The 17007-nt window shown below is 51.7% G+C and overlaps 1 protein-coding gene across 1 annotated transcript in view; it reads right to left on the bottom strand.

The window, feature by feature from the left end:
• Positions 1–17007, bottom strand: part of Lrrc43 (leucine rich repeat containing 43) — a 34435-nt gene that overhangs the window by 1978 nt on the left and 15450 nt on the right. The window contains exons 2-12 of the mRNA XM_087198083.1: positions 12214–14289; positions 10036–10296; positions 8796–8906; positions 7727–7866; positions 6069–6307; positions 5637–5824; positions 4791–5005; positions 3565–3706; positions 3336–3488; positions 3064–3251; positions 2737–2768 (exon numbers count right to left, since the gene is read on the bottom strand). Coding sequence (XP_087054209.1) covers positions 2737–2768; positions 3064–3251; positions 3336–3488; positions 3565–3706; positions 4791–5005; positions 5637–5824; positions 6069–6307; positions 7727–7866; positions 8796–8906; positions 10036–10296; positions 12214–12387 — 1843 coding nt within the window. The 5' untranslated portion in view covers positions 12388–14289. The remainder of the gene's footprint in view (positions 1–2736; positions 2769–3063; positions 3252–3335; positions 3489–3564; positions 3707–4790; positions 5006–5636; positions 5825–6068; positions 6308–7726; positions 7867–8795; positions 8907–10035; positions 10297–12213; positions 14290–17007) is intronic.

The raw sequence follows: 17007 nt of genomic DNA, 5'->3' as shown, positions 1-17007 counted from the left end.
AAAAAAAAGGAGCCAGCCAGGACTGGCTCTAGCCCTGATGTAGAATCTCTAGATCATTCCAGGAAAGCCAACATCTTAACACTGGATCTTCTGATCTTGCACATAGTTTCTCTCTCCATTTATTTAGGTGTTCGATGCTCCTGCCTCAGCCTCCCAAATGCTGGGATCACAGGCATGGCCAACCACACCCGGCTCACCATTGTTTCTCACGTGGGGGCCCACTGAATTTCTTGGACCAGTGTGTGCAGTTTCTACCACATTCTGAAATGTTTCAACATCACTTCTCCAGCCAGCTTTTCTAGCCTTCATTCCCCCATGGGAACTCCAGTTACAGGGCTATCAGGCCTTCTGAATTTGACTCAAAATAACTGATGGGCTTTCAGTTTTTCTCTGTCATGTTACTCACTTTAACTTTTTAAAGACAGGGTTTCGCTATGTAGTTAAGGCTGCTCTTGAATACACTACGTTGCCCAGGCAGGTCTTGAACTCATGGTGATCCTCCTGCCTCAGCCTCCCAAGTTCTAGGATCACAGGCGTGTTCCACCACACCTGGCTTCAGATGATTTCTGTTGCTTCGGGTGAGTTCAGTTTTCTGTAGTGTTCAGTGCAGCATTAATCCCACAGAGTGCATTTCCCTTGTGACATGGTAGCTGTCACCTCTACAGCTGGTCTCCCGTGCTATTACCAGGTACACCTCTCCTCCAGCTTTGTGAGTCTATGCAATAAATGACGGTAACTGCTTTTCTGTTCTTGTCTACTAATTATTTTATGGATGTGACTTCAGAGTCAATTTTGTGATCATATATTTCTTGCCTTTTTCATGCCTGATAGTTTTTTTTATTGGATGGCAGACATGGTGACTCTTACCTTAGATGCTATTTTTTGGTATCCTTATAAGTATCCTTGAGTTTTGTTCTAGGATACAGTTAGGTTTGAGGCTTTCAGACTTATGTTCCATTTTTTGTTGTTTTTTTGTAAATTCACTATGTAATTCAGACTGGCCTGAACTCACTATGTAGCCCAGGCTGGTCTTGGACTTGCAGTGATCTTCCTGCCTCAGCCTCCTGAGTGCCAGGATCACAGACATGGGGCACCACTTATTTTCCCTTTCTGATAAAAATCTGTGATGTTGCCCAGGATGCTCTGTTCAACCCTTTCTTGTCAACAAAGCCTGTGTATTTTCATGGCTTTAAACACCACCTATAAGCTGCCGCATGGAGGGGCCGCTCTCCCCATTCACTGGAGACACATTTGGGCTGCTCCCACTCTCTCAGCTATAACAAATAACTCAGCTATCACTGTAGCAGCTAAGTTAATTAGGTATCTTGTAGGCAGTTAGGGCCAATTCTCCAGGAGTCCATACAAAGACAATTGAGGTGCACTCACCAAAGGTTAACATTAAAAAGAGAGGGGCTGAGGATTTAGTTCAGTGGTGCCACCGCCTGCTGCGCAAGTGCAAGGACCCGAGTTCAATCCCCGGTCCCCCAAAAAACAAAACAAAACTGCAAGGACCCGAGTTCAATCCCCGACACCAAAAAAAAAAAAAAGAGAGAGAAACTACTGCACCCACATAGTTCCCCTGGGGGTGAATGGCAGTGAGTGATATTCTACATAGACCTCGGTCACCTTAACTGGGGACCAGGCCACCCCTAGCTAGCCCATTCCTTCCGGGAAATCCATGTATGCTTGCTATGTGCCTAGCTTCCCCATTTGCTCTCCATTTAATCAGTATTACCTTGGCAACTATACTTACAGTTTTATTGGTTGATCGTGGTTTTGTCCCACCTTGCAATTTCCCATTGGACCTTATAGCTTTGGCCCATTTGTATTCGCCTCATCTTGTGGCTTTGCCCCATGAAACACCTTTGAGAAGCGGGATGGGCAGCCAACTCACTTTCTGTGTGTCCCCTCCGTCCCTCTCAGGCAGGAGCAGTCTTTCCCTCAATAAATATTCCTTACTCTTAACCTTTGTCCCTCAAATTCATTCTTCAATTTGAGAGAACACCAACTTACATTTCAGATATCTAGCAGGTTGGGAGTTTTAAAATATTTCCCTTGTTTGGATTATTTTTGCTTATTTGGATTACTTGGTGCCTGTATCACTATGATCTTCTCCTATACTGTTTTGTTTTTGGTACCCGGGATTGAACTGGGGACCTTGCACTTGCCAGGCAGGGGCAGTGCCACTGAGCTAAATCTCCAGCCCTATACTTTCTGTTTTGTTTTTGAGACAAGTTTCCACCATGTAGTTCAGGCTGGCCTTGAACTCAAGGCAATCCTCCTGCTTCAGCTTCCCAAGTGCTGGGATTACAGATGTGCGCCACCATGTCAGGGTTTTGCCTTATACTTTGCAGCAGCTGCCCAGCTGGTTTCTAGTTCCTGTCTGTCCATCCAAGCCAGACAGTCCTTTTTCAAACTCAAATCTAAAACTTACCTAGTTTAGAAAATTCAACGGGCACCGAAGGAATAAACTGGGCTCCAGGTCTGGCAGAAGAGGGCTGGAGCTGGAAGAACCCTAGCACCCCAGCTCTGAGCCCTGTACCCCACCTTATTCTGGCGCCTACCCAGAATGCCTTGCGGCTGTGTTCTGGGGGCAGCAGGAGGCTATGGGGTTCGGTCCTAGGGTGGACGGGGCCCCTGTGGTGGGCAGACATGATCTCAGTCTCTCCACCCCCAAGGGTGGAGATCACAGCCACCATACACCCATCTGTCACCTGCCGCCTCTACGGGTCTTACCTTTCTTGGCACCTTTCTTAATCTTTGAGTCCAGAGAGAGAGAGAGAGAGAGAGAGAGAGAGAGAGAGAGAGAGAGAGAGAGAGAGAGAGAGAGAGAGAGAGAGAGAACCGTGAAACAAGATGTTCCCTGGAGGGGAGGCTGCCGGGGAGGGGCGGGTGCAGACCCAGGCTGTCCTAGGACTCCTACCCCCCCACGGCCGCCCTGGTCCAGGGGTCCCGCTCAACACCGAGGTGGCGGCCACGTCCCCTCTGCCCTCCTGCCCAGCCAGCCCTCTGTGAGGAGGACAAAGGTGGAGGTCAAGGGACATGGCTGGGCCCCATGGTACCCTGGCAAACGTCAGCCGGTCTGATTCCGGGGTGCGGATCACCCCAAAGTTGCACACAGTAGACACTACAGCCTCCCCGGCCAGCAGGGGCTCCAGGGCCACCAGGCCGCTGCCGAGAGCCTGCAGTGTGGGAGGGTCCTGGCACAGTTCCTTGGGGGCCTCTCTCTTCTTGTGCGACGCCTTCCTTTCCTGTGGACACCGGGAAGGTGGCAGGGGACAGGACAGGCGCCTGTGCCCTTCATGAGGCCCATGTCGTCACTGGCTTCGGCTTACCTGAGGGGGCTCCTCTGCTTTCCCTTTCCAGTCTTTCCTGTCTTTTTCCTTCTTCTTCTTGTCATCCTCTCCCTTTCCTTTCTTGGCTCCCTGGGGACTGTCAACGGGAGGGGTCACCACAGGCCAAGAGAGGATCTGGAGACAGGTGGCGGCCTTGAGCGAGCAAAGATGACAGAGGCTGGCCGGGGTCTTCAGGCAGGCGCCGAGCGGTGTCACCCCCTTTGCCCACCTTCTCCTCCATGATGGTCACTGTGGTCCCGGCCAGCAGGAAGCCCTTGAGCAGCCCCAGATCCCTGATGCTGTGTTGCGCCTCGTAGTTGCAGGCGATGACGTTGGCCCAAGGCTTGTGGTCCGTGCTGAAGGGGACTGTCCTGGGGGCGGCAGATGTGGCGCTGTCACCCAGGAGTGTGGCTGGGGTGAACAAGGCAGGGAGGGGCATCTAAGAAGACTACATGTGACAAACAGCATGAGACTGGATCCCCTGACACCACTGGAGAAGACAAAACAGGTACAGGGGACCCTTCCTTCTGGGAGAGGACTGTGGGAGACAACAGAGGGGCCCGACCACAACTGCAGCAAAGGGTTGAAAATGTCAACGTAGTCGTAGTTAAAAGGTAGAAACATCACAAACTCCCGAGTCTTTACAAACTGGCCCTCTCAATGGCAATGACCCGTCCTTTAGGTGTTACGGGTGACAAGTCCGACGTGGGATCTCAGGAGGGGAAAACAAGAGTCCCCCAGAACCTGTGCGAAAGAGGGCGACAGGGACTCGGACCGACATCGCTCACCATGTCCACCAGCCCGAGGCGGACAGAGCCCACGTGTCCACTGCCAGACGAATAAATGAATAGACGTGGCTGCCCCAATAGGGGCACTGGCAGCCTTGAAAAGGAATCGCAACACGCCACAGCGAGGACAGATCTGAGAAGGAATTGTGCTCAGGGAAACAAGCCTCAGGCCAAGGGACAGGGACCACGATTTCGGAGTCACCCACAGCAGTCGCACAGAGACAGAAATAAGATAGTAGAGGAAGTGGGACTGCGAGTGTTGTTTTGCTTTTGCAGTACTGGGGATTGAACCCTGGGCCTATCATACGTCACACACCTCTTATTTGGGGACATGATCTCCCTAAGTCACTAAGTTGCCCAGGCTGGACTTGAACTTGAGATCCTCCTGCCCTAGCCTCCAAGAGTCCTGGGATCACAGGTGTGCGCCATTGTGCCCAGCCCAGCCCAACCCAGCCCAGCCCAGCCCAACTCAGCTCAGCCCAGCTCAGCCCAGCCCAGCTCAGCCCAGCCCTGCTTCCAGTGGAAGCTTAGGCGGGTTGAGGAAGAACCCAAACCCACGGCCTCGGCTGACTACCGAGTCGCCCCTGGGGGCAGCAGGGGGCAGCAGTGCGGCTGGGGCGGGCCGGGACCCTGGGGACCCAGACGCTCGGCTTGGCTCACTCCTCACCCCGGGGAGGGGCACAGCCGGGGGTCCATGCGCGGCCTCAGCTTGCCCAGCTCCTCCCCGGAGGCTGAGAATGGCGGCCGGGCGGCCGAGCAGCCTGAGACCACGGAGGACTCGGACTTCTGCTCCGTGGTTTCCACCGACGCCAGGGACTCCTCGGCCAAGTCCTCAGCGAGCTCCTCCCCGAGCAGCTGGGCGCTGGACCGAGGCTTCACCACCTGTGGGGGAGCGGACAAGGCCTGCTGTGGCCCCGGCATCCTCTGCACCGGGCGCACCCAGACGCAGACGCCAGGGTCTTGGGGCGGTTTCTGCGGTGCTGCGGATGGAACCCGAGCCCGGGTACAGGCTGCGCACGCACGGGACCGCGCAGCTGCACTCCGGCCCTGCTTGGGAACTGGGCACAGAAATAAATTAACTTTTGTTTTCTTTTTTTGAGACAGGTCTTGCTATGCAGTTAGGCTTGGCCTTGAACTCGCAGCGATCCTCTTGCCTCAGCCTCCTAAAGTACACGAGCTACCACATACTTACTTTAAGGATGGAGGGCCGGGGATTTAGCTCAGTGATTCTGCCGCCTGCCTCGCAGGCGCAAGGTCCCGAGTTTGATCCCCGGTACCTCCCCGCCCCCAAAAGGATGGGCCCGGGGCAGGCCTGCAATCCCAGCACTCAGGAGGCTGAGTCTGGAGGAGCCAAGTTCGAGCCCAGACTGGGCAATTTAATAACTCGGCAAGAACCTGTCTCAAAATTGAAAATTTGAAAAGGGATGGAGATGTGCCTGGGAGCAAAGGCCGGGGTTCAGTCCCCAGCACTGGAGGGGCCGCCCTGCCTGCGTCCGGAGCTCCCTGTGCGCACCTCGGCCAGGACCCCGCCGTGCTCGCTGGCCTCGCCGTCCTCCCCTCCCAGGAAGTCGTAGGTCACGTAGTAGCTGTAGGCCACAAAGGGGCCTTTGGGCCCGGGCTCGGGGTCCAAGACAGAGGAGTCCACGACTCCCCTGATGTTCCCGACGGTCACCACCAGCTGCGCGTCCTGCGGCAAGAGGTCTGTGGACCGAGGGCCGCGCTGAGGGGCTGCGGGCCGGACCCTCCCTCCTTCCCTGCCCAGCCCGAGGTGACCCTGAGAAGCCCTGTCCCCACCCCGAAGGGGCCGGAAACTCGGGGACCTCTGGGCTGCGTCGCGCCGTGGGCCGCGGGCCACAAGGGGGCGACCTCACGCCGCCGCGGGAGGAGACGCAGGGAGGAGACGCAGGGAGGAGGCGCCCCTCCGCCCCTCCGCCGCCGCACCCACCGCCTTGCTGGCCCAGCCCGCGGAACTGGTGCCGCTCGTGCGGGGACACGGTGACGTCGTCCAGCACGCAGAGCCGAGCCAGGCTGTCCACGGTGAAGCCGCGGTAGTGCGGCAGCAGCGCCAGCGGGTTCCCCTGCAGCACCAGCAGCCGGAGGCGGCCCAGCGAGCGCAGCGCGGCCACCATGGCCCGCAGGTCGGTCAGGTCGTTGAAGCCCAGGTCCAGGGAGACGAGGTTGGGCCTGGAGGGGAGCCCGGGCGGAAACGCTGCCCACCTTGCCCGCGACATCGCCATCGCCATCGCCTCTCCCTGTCCCCGCACAGCCTCTCTCCGGGCCTCCACGCCCGTTCTGCCCGGGATGGCCTCCGCCAGTCAGTGGGAAAGGCGCAGCCTACAGGCAGCCTCAGCCTGCCTCAGAGAACTGGGAAGCTGGGTGCGGTGGCACACACCTACGATCCCAGCCTTGGGAGGCTGAGGCAGGAGGATTGCAAGTTCTAGTTCCTCCTGAGCAACTTAGTGCGACCTTGTCTCAAAATTTAAAAGGGTTGGGGATGTAGCCCAGTGCCAAGTGTGTGCGTGGGGATGGGACCTGGGAAACATCAGCAAAATCAATGCACAAGAAACACGTCCTCCTTTGAACTCCAGAACAGCAAACATTGGAGGTTTCACATACACATTTCTACACAATCCACATTAAGCACCGACACTGAGCACCAACTTGTTGTGGTAAGTATGTTTTGCAAATCAAAATCCAGAATACAGCCAGGCACTGTGGCTCATGCCTGGAATCCCAGTACTATGGGAGGCTGAGGCAGGAAAATCTCAAGTACAAGCCTAGCTTGGGCAACTTGCAACTTAGCCAGCCAGACCCTGTCTCAAACGTTTCTCAAAACTCCAAAACAAAAACAACCCCTGCCCCAAATCAGAATGCTTGGCCCCCTGTCAATAGCAGGAGCCTAAACTGGCTGTGCCTAGAAGTCAAAGTCAATAGGTCCCCGCCTATCCTGTGGCCCCTGATGGCCGCAGCAGTGGGAGCTGGGAAGCCCAACTCAGCCAAGGGCAGGACTGCAGCAGGCCTGAGAAGGGGTCACGGTCAGTGGGCGTCCCCCTGCAGGGCCGGGTGGGGGGCACCCCAGGGCCTCCTTGGTCATCTGGGGGCTGGGAGAGGATGCTGCTACCCAGGATGCTCTGGGAAGCCCTTGGGGCCCAGCTCCCTGCAGCAGCCTATTGTGGGTCCTCTTGGGTCCCCTGTCAGACCCAGGGGACAAAGTCACACAGCAACAGTCAGGGGATTCTATTCTGCACAACCTCTAATGGACAACGGATCTTCAGCATCGAAGCAGCACCCTCTAGACAGGGCTCAAGTGGGGGTGACATGGTCCCTTGGGTATTGTCTGCAGACATTTTTGGAGGGGAGGAACAGTGTCTCACATATAGTTCAGGCTGGCCTTGAACTATGTAGCTAAGGCTGGCCTCAAACTCACAGCAATCCTCCTGCCTCAGCCTCCCGAGTGCTGGGATTACAGGTATGCGCCACCCTGCCTGGCTCAGTGGGGTTTGTTATGGATTCAGGGAACAGAAGCACAAGTCTGGCGTTGGCAGTGGTCAGGACTTTAAGGGAAGGTCCAAATCCTCCACCCCCCTCCAGTGCCCTGGTTACCAGTGGCTGGCGGTGAGGTAGCGGCTCTCTGAGGGGCTGCGCAGCTGATTCTGGCCCAGCCCCAGGTGCTGCAGGCCGGGTGGCGGGTGTGCACACAGACACTCCGTGCTGCTCAGCTCGTTGCCGTACAGCTCCAGCACCTGGGGCGACAGCAGAGGCCGCGCTGGGCACCTCCGGAGAGGGGCTGAACTGTCCCTGTCCTGCTCTCCTGTGCCCGACTGGTGTCTGTCTGTCTCTGAGATACCAGGATCGAACCCAGGGCCCTCACACTGAGCTACATCCCTAGCCCTTTTACTTTTTTTTTTTTTCGGTACCAGGGATTGAACTCAGGACCTGTGGAGCTGCCCAGCCTCCTCCTCTCTGAGGCCTCGTGTTGTGTCCTCCTGAGCACAGAGCCGTGCCTGAGCCACCCCGGCCTATCACCCGCTCTGCGTTTAGCACAGTCGGGGCTGAGGGCTCATGGGAAGCCTAGCCTAGGTTTTTATCTTTTCTGTGTGTGGTAAAGCATCTGTAAGATAAATTTGTCATTCTGGCCACTGTGTAGTGTACGATTCCGTTGTGTTCATGGCACTCGTAGCCTTGAGCCACCACCCTCCAAAACCTTTCACTGCCTGGAGCAGAAACTCAGATTCCCACCAGTAACTTCCCACTACAAAATTTGTCCTTTTATGTCTGGCTTCTGTCACTGCCTGGGAGGTCTTCTAGGTCCACCCATGTCGTAGCAGCTATCAGAGTTCCTTTCTTTTTATGGGTGCATAGTATTCCACTTTCTGGATGGATCTCATTTCCTGTACTTGTCTGGTTACAGACATATGGATCTGCTCCACCTCTGAGCCATGGTGAACACAAGTGGACAAGGACCTGTCTGTGTCCTTGCCTTTGCTCTTTAGGGTGCACATCAGGAAGGGAGCTGAGGCGCATGGGAACTGGGCTGGGCTTCTGAGTAACATGGTCTATATTTTTAATGCCTTGGGTTGGGCCTCAGCACCCAGCCACCTTGTGGGGCTGGTCAGGGCAGGGGCTCTGGGGGTGCTGACTCAAGACCCAGGTGGAAGCGGGGCTCCTGTACCTTGAGCATGGGGGGCAGGTTGGCGGCATCGACTTCCTTGATCCGGTTGGCGCTCAGGACCAGCTCCTCCAGCTTCAGGAACTTCAGGAGGTCTCCACCCACCTGGCTCACCTGGAGGGGACGGGAGGAAGCCGGGGCTGGGTGTCGGGTCCGGGCCCCACCCCCCAGGGCCTTCCCTGCCCCTCCCCCGACAGTAGTGACCTGTGATCCCCTGGCCAGCAGCTGGCGTCCCTCCTTAGATGCCAGCGTTTTCAGGAGGGCGGGAACCCTGTCTTCCATGCTGTCTACACCTGGCATGGAAGCCAGTTCAGGTCTTCTTTGGTTTTGTTTTTATGAAACAGGGTCTCACACAGTTCAGGCTGGCCTCAGACTCACTATGTAGCCCAGGCTGGCCTCAGACTCGTGGTAATCCTTCTGCCTCAACCTTCTGAGTGCTCAGTTCAGGTCTGTAGGAATCACTGACTTACACAGAGCAGGATCAGACTAGGAGCTCCCGCGGGACCGTGAATCCCAGGTTCCTGGCCACAGCAACCAACCAGTTTGTTCTGGGCTCCCCTAAGCTCTCCTTGTGCACGCTGGGAAAGTCCCAGGCAGACTGGCCAAGGGAAAGGAAACAAGTTCTGGGAGAGCAAGACCCAGTTCCCATATGACCTCCAGACCCTACTACTCATCGGGCGATGAAGGCGTTTTAGGGACAGAAATCGATAGTTAGCACTGTGACGCCCCTCCCCTGCAGGTCCCCACATTTTGTATCAAGTTAAAACCAATCTCAACCTTTCGAGAGGTCTTTTTTCTTTTCTTTTGTGGTACTGGTGATTAAACCCAGGGCCTTCACACTAAGCTACATCCCCAGCCTAATTTCACTTTTTATTTTTATTAAGATTTTTTTTTTTGGTACTGGGAATCGAACTCAGGTCCTTGCGCTTGCGAGGCAGGCGGCGGAACCACTGATCTAAATTCCCTAGTTTTTATTTTTGAGACAGGGTCTTGCTAAGGCAGTAAGTTGCCCAGGCTAGGATTGAATTTGAGAACCTCCTGCCTCAGCCTCCCAGAGTGCTGAGATTGCAGGTGTGTGGCGCCACACCCAGCTTCTCTTGAAGGGTGCAGCAGGGAGATATGGACAGAGCAGCTGAGCACCGCTGGCTTGCTGGACATGCTGGGAGCTTGGATAGGCAGAGGCAGGGCTGGCCTGGGTTGGTCCCACTGGGGACCCCTAAAGTTCCACTCACTCCTGCCCTACCTGCTTGCCCACTACCCGCAGGGACCGGAAGTAGGAGTAGAAGAAGGTGTCTCTGATCATCAGCGGGCTCTGGATGGCCAGCTCTCGCAGAAAGCGGTCCTCAGCACTGGAGTCCTCGGGCAGAGCCCAAAGCGACTGAGGACTGCGCACCAGGTCCAGCAGGGCCTCCACCAGCTCCTCCCCAGGGCCCACGGCTGCCTCCTCCCCAGGCACCAGCTTCTTCCAGGCTCGCCGAGTGGGCGGAAGGAAGCGGGATCTGTTCTGCAGGGGCAGAGGAGAGGAGTGACCCTGGGTCTCACCCGACCCTCTTGGGGACTGACAGTCACCACTGATGAATCTAAGGGAACCGCAGCCACGGCTACGGCAAGGGGAGACAGGAGATAGCTCAAGGCTGATCCCTGCCTGCAGGCCTCTACTCCGGAGCTGGGGACGGTGGACATGCAGAGTCAAAGGCATATTAGACACGAAATTCACAAAGATTGGTGGACTACCAGCCAGGAGGCTCTGAAGACAAATAGGGAGATACAATTCATCAAGGAAGCCCCTGGAAACGAGGTGGCCAGGCTGGAAGGTGAACTCAGCACTTCAGACACAGGAAGTGGAAGATGGGAGCTCATTCCCAGAATTTATTCTAGTCCCTTCCAGGAGGCTGCTGAAACACAGCTTTTCAGACTCTGTGGGGTTTGGGGCTTTGTTGTTTGTTTGTTTTTTGCAGTGCTGGGGATCAAACCCAAGGCCTCACACATGTAGGCTAAGTACTCACCACCGAGCTACACCCCAAACCTAGATCCAGTTCTGAAAGCATAAAGCCTGGCACAGTGCCTGGGATATAGTAGCTGCTCAGGCAACACCTGCTGACTAAGTAAATCATGGCCTCTTTCCCGCTGTGCCTTGGTTTTCCTGTGAGGAAGGACACAGGTTTTCCTGTACCCTGAGCTGGGGTTGGGGGGACCAGCTTCCTTCCTGGGCCACCAGACTCCTTGGGAGCGCTCCAGGCTCTCCTGAGCAGCCCATTTAAATGTCTTGCTCCTCGTCTCCACCCTGTACACCCCGCTGATGACAGGGCTGCTTGCAGGAGGTGTACACACAGAACCAAAACAGGAATGAGCCTTCCCGGGCGCCAAAACCAGATTTTCCTTCTTGGAGAGGCGGCAGCTGTGCCCCATGCTGTACTTCTGCCTGCCTTCCGGCTGTGGACCAGGCTCTCTTCCTGGGCCACAACTCATTTCCCTCCGGGTGCAGCGACAGGCGGGTTAGGGTTAGGAAGGCCTGGGCCTCAGAGCCGAGGATGGAGAAGCGGAAGACCCTAACCCGCTGGGCCCTCAGAAGGGGAGACCTGCACCTCAGAGCTGGCTGGGCTCTCACGAGCCCTTGGGCTCCGTACACTGGAGAAACTGCTCAGACCAAAGCTCTTCACCCCAAAGACGCCCAGAAGCCCCGGTGCAGGGCGTCCCCACACTTGCAAGAAGCCCTGGCCCGGATCTGCCTGTGTTCGGATCGGCAGTGCCCTCGGTCCTGGGTCAGGGTCCTCAGGCCCGGTGGGGGTCTAGGGCGCCCGCCCCGCAGGGTCCCGGTCCCCACCAGCACTAGCACCGCCGAGCGGACCGCTCTCCAAATGCCCAGATCGGATCCGCCACTGCTGCGTCCGGGCCCCTTATGCCCATCCCCAGCCCAGCCCAGGTCGGTGACCCCAGGGCCACCCAGCTCCCAGCTACTTCCCTCCCCTGGGGCTGGCCCTGGTTTCCTGGTCCCCGCACCCAGCTGCCGGTGCCGCACGGGAACTCGCACAGACACAGCTGCCGCAGGTGCTCTTTCACAGCCGAGCTCACGGTGCCGGGCGCGCTCTCGCTCCCAGCGCTGGCCGCCATGTCGCCAGCCACCACCCTGCGCTGCTAGGCAACCGCGAACGCGTGCGCCTGCGCGCTAGGGCCGGCGCGGGCTCCAACTACCCAGACCCAGGCTCACAGAGCCCGCAAAACCCTGGGTGGTCTCTTCCGACCACTCCTGTGACAGTGGGGTCATCGGTCACACGCGGAGCCCAGCAGACTGATGGTTTCGGCTGCTGCAGCACCCAGCACAATTTGAACACCTGATCCCGTTTTTCTTTCTCATCCCAAGGCCTCTCCGTGGAAAATGCTAGCAGATCTAGAAAGGAGCAATGAGCCCACGGCCACAAACCTTAAGACTCCAACTTAAGACTCCCTTCCCTGCGTGGCTCTCTCTGGGTTCATCACTGTCGCCTGCACGGGCTGTATCAGCGCAGCGGGTGACCTTGGTTTGGACAGTGCTGTGTGGAATCGGCAAAGACACCATCTCTGGAGAGAGAATTTCCGTATCAGAAAACTCTTCCATTCCAAGTGTATAATGCTGTTTTTAGTACATTCACGATGCAGCTATGTACATGCTGAAACTATCACTGAAATCTAATTTTACACTTTCTTCAACCTACAAGGGACTATGGCTATATAAGCAATCAAACCCCATTCCCATCTACTTAGCCTCTGGCCATCACTAATACGCTGTCGAAGGATTAGATTGTTGTTTATATTACATGTCAGTGGAATCACATACTCTTTTTTTTTTTTTTTTTTTTTTTGGTATGGGGGATCGAACTCAGGACCTTTCCCTTGCTAGGCAGGCGCTGGAACCGCTGAGCTAAATCCCCAGCCTCATCTGTATCTCTTGAATAACCAGTGATGTTGAATATTTTTTCATGTTTACTTGCTTTTACTTCTTTGTCTGAGAATGTCTGTTCATTTCAGATGCCCATTTTTGAATTGAGCCTTAAATTTGGGGGGTCTGAATTTTAAAAGTTTTTTGTATATTCTAGATAGTAGACCTCAGTCTGAGGAACAGTTGGTAAAAAATTTTTCTCACATTGTGGGCTGTCTCTTCACTCTGTTGGTGGTTCTCTTGCAGTGCAGAAGCTTTTTAATAAGCTGAGATCCCAGTTGTTGATTCTTTGAGCTAGCTCCTGTGCTACTGAGGTTTTGTTCATAAAGTCTGTTCCTATTCCAGTGTCTTCAAGAGTTCTGCCTAACCTATCTTCCAGCAAGTTTAGTGTTTGTTTGAATATTTAGATCTTTAATTCACTTTGATTTTAGTTTAATGCATGGTGAAAGACAGGGGTCTAGTTTTAATCTTTGGGAGGTTGAAATCCAGTTTTTCCAACACCATTTATTAAATAGGGTATCTTTCCTCCAGTGAGGGTGGTTGGCTCCTTTGTCAAAAATGAAGTGGCTGAGTATGTCTGGAGTTGCATCTGCATCTTTTAATCTATTCCACTGATCCTCAGGTCTGTTTCTTTGCCAGTACCATGCTGTTTTTATCACAATAGCTTTGCAGTATAGTTTCATGTCGGGGATTGTGATAGCCCCCCAGCCATGTCTCTGTTGCCTAGAATTGCTTTTGCTATTCTAGGTCTCTTCTGGTTCCAAATGAATTTTTGGTTTTCTTTAGTTCTCAGAAATATACTGTTGGGATTTCAATTGAGATTGCATTGAATCTATATAACAATTTTGGAAGTATGGCCATTTTTACTATATTCATTCTTCCTTCCCAGAAATAAGGGATGTCTTTCCATTTCCTTGTATCCTCTTCCATCTCTTTTTCCAGTGTCCTGTAGTTTTCAAGGTAGAGGTCTTTTACTTCCTTCATTAGATTGATTCCTAGATATTTTCTTTTTTGGGGGATGCTATTGTGAAAGGAATTGTTTCCCCAAATTCTCAGTGTTATTTGTATACGAGAAGGCTATTGATTTTTGAGTGTTGACCTTGTATCCAGCTACTCTGCTAAATCTGTCAATTAAGTCTAGAAGTCTTTTAGCAGAGTTTTTTGGGTTTCCTATGTAGAGTGGCATGTCCTCAGGAAATGACAGTTTAACTTCTTCCTTTTCTACCTTTATTCCTTTTATTTCTTTCTCTTGTCTAATTGCTGTCTCACCCCAATACTTATACAACAGTTTTTCAAGTTTGATGAAGTGTAATTTATTTTTTCCCTTCAGTTGGTTGTACTTTTGTTGTCATTTTTAAGAAACTGTTGCCAACTCCGTTGAGTTTTGAGCCTGCTTTACATATCTTGCTCATGGGTCCTTTCTCAGATTTGTGGTTTGCAAACACTCTTCTCTCGCTGTAGGTTTGTCTTTTCATCCTCTCTTCAGTGTCTTTAGAAAAGCAAAAACATGGGCCAGGGATTTAGCTCGGTGGTTTTGTTGCCTGTTGCGCAAGCGCAAGGACCCGAGTTCGATCCCCGGTACTGGAAAAAAAAAAAAAAAGAAAAACAATTTTATTTTGAGCAAATCAACCAATTATGACCTTTCCAAAAACATCCCCTGTGGTGGATATCCACTGTTATTTCTTTGGTACTGGGGATCAAACTCAGGACCTTGTGCTTGCGAGGCAGGTGACGGCACCACTGAGCTGAATCCCCGGCCCTGTTCTTTTTGACTGCCCTACATTGGAAAAGCTTTACTATTGCTAGAAAAATTAGAAGCCAGATGTGGTTGCCCACACCTGTGATCCCAGTGCTTGAGAGGCTGAGACAGGAGGATGCCGTAAATTCCAGGACAGCCTGGGCTACATAGTAAAACTCTATCTCAACCAAAAAGAAAAAAAGATTATCCCAAACTGGGAAATGAAGCAAAAAGATGACCATTTGTCCTTTGAAATAATAAAACAAATCCCCAGGGATCTTTAGTGCGCTAAACAAACTGAGGCAAGGAGCCACAGCTGGTCCCTTGGGTTTGGTTTTGTTTTGTTTTTTGAGACAAGGTCTTGCTATGTAGTCCAGGCTGGCCTTGAACTCACTATGTAGCCCAGGCTGTCCTTGAACTCAATATGTAGCCCAGGCTCACACCTCAAACCCTACAGAAAATAGGAATAGATGGTCTTTATATCTCAATCTGATAAAAGCCATCTAAGACAAACCAACAGCCAACATCATACTAAATGGACAAAAACTGAAAGCTTTCACTCTAAATCAGGAAACAAGACAAGGATGTCCACTGTCACCACTCTTATTCAATATAGTTCTGGAAACATTAGCCAGAGCAATTAGACAAGAGAAAGAAATAAAAGGAATAAGGATAGGAAAGGAAGAAGTTAAACTATCATTATTTGAGGATGACATGATACTCTACATAGAAGACTTCAAAAACTCCATCAAAAGGCTTTTAAATTTGATGACCAAATTCAGTGGCATAGCTGGATACAAAGTCAGCACTCAAAAATCAATAAACTTCCTGTACACGAATAGTAGACCCATGGAGAGAGAAATTAGAGAAACAACCCCTTTCACAATAGCATCCAAAACATCGAAATACCTAGGATTCAGTCTAACGAAGGAAGTCGGAGACCTCTACATTGAAAACTACAGTACTCTGAAAAAGGAGATCAAAGAGGATATCAGAAAATGGAAAGACATCCCTGTTCTTGGATGGGAAGAACCAATATAGTGAAAATGGTCATACTTCCAAAATTGTTATACAGATTTAATGCAATCCCAAACAAAATCCTAACAGCATATCTCACAGAATTAGAAAACAAAAATCCTAAAATTAATTTGGAACCAGAAGAGACCTAGAATAACAAAGGCAATTCTGGGTAGCAAAAGCAAGGCAGAGGGCATCACAATCCCTGACTTTAAATTATACTACAAAGCTACTGTGTTAAAAATTAAAAAACCAGCATGGTACTGGGAAAAAAAACAGGAACTGAGGATCAATAGAACAGACTAGAGGATGCAGAAACAACTCCAGACATATTTAGCCACTTAATCTTTGACAAAGGAACCAAACACCTTCACTGGAAGAGAGACAGCCTCTTTAATAAATGGTGCTGGAAAAGTGGGTTTCATCTTGCTGAAGATTGCAACTAGATCCATATCTCTCACCAAGCACTAAACTAAAATTGAAATGGATCAAAGATTTAAATATTAAAACAGAAACACTAAACCTGCTGGAAGAGAGAATAGGTAGAATTCTTGAGGACATAGGAGTAAGTAAAGACTTCATGAACAAAACCCAGACCTCACAGGAAATACTACATGGAATCAATAACTGGGATCTCATCTTATTAAAAAGCTTTTGCGGGCCAGGGATTTAGCTCAGTGGTTCAGGTGCCTGACTCGCAAGCGCAAGGTTCCGAGTTCGATCTCTGGTACCAAAAAAAAAAAAAAAAAAAAAAAAAAAGACTTTTGCACAGCTAGAGAAATCACCAACAGAGTGAAGAGACAACCCATAGCTTGGGAAAAAATTTACCAGCTGTTCCTCAGACAAAGGACTACTATCTAGAATATACAAAGAACTAAAAAAAAAAAATCAGTTCCCCCAGATTTAAAGACTCAACCCAAAAATGGGTATCTGAAATGAAAAGACTCTTCTCAGATGAAGAATTAGAAACAGCAAATAAATATATGAAAAAATGTTCAACATCACTGGTCATTTGTGAAATGCAAATTAAAACAATGCTGAGATTCCATCTCACTCCAGAAAGAATGGCGGCTATCAAGAAATCAACCAGTAACAGAGATTGGTGGAGGAGTTGAAGGGAGGGCAGGGGAATGGGGAAAAAGTAAGAACCAAGATATGTCATGTACAGGTATAAATTCTCAATAATGAATGTCATCATATTGTATACCTGAAATGTATCAATAAACCTAATGAATAATAAAAAAAGAAATCAACCAATAACAAATGCCTGTGGGGCTGTGGGGGAAAAGGAACCCTTCCCCACTGTGGGTGGGAGTGCAGACTGGTGCAACCACTGTGGAAATCAGTGTGGAAATTTCTCAAAATATTAAAACTAGGGCCAGGGATTTAGCTCAGTGGTTCCGCTGCCTGCCTCGCAAGCACAGGGACCTGAGTTTGATCCCTGGTACCAAAAAAAAGAAAAGAAAAATTAAAACTAGAGGTTCCATTTGACCCAGCTATTTCCCTTCTTGGTATCTTCCTGAAAGAATTAAAAGCATCATACT

The sequence above is a fragment of the Heterocephalus glaber genome, unplaced genomic scaffold (assembly GCF_053883595.1).
Source record: "Heterocephalus glaber isolate CG9 unplaced genomic scaffold, H.glaber_assembly_v1.0 deba00001687, whole genome shotgun sequence".
NCBI lineage: Eukaryota > Metazoa > Chordata > Mammalia > Rodentia > Bathyergidae > Heterocephalus > Heterocephalus glaber.
The sequence above is the reverse complement of the archived record's forward strand: the minus strand, read 5'-3'. Positions and strand labels throughout refer to the sequence as shown.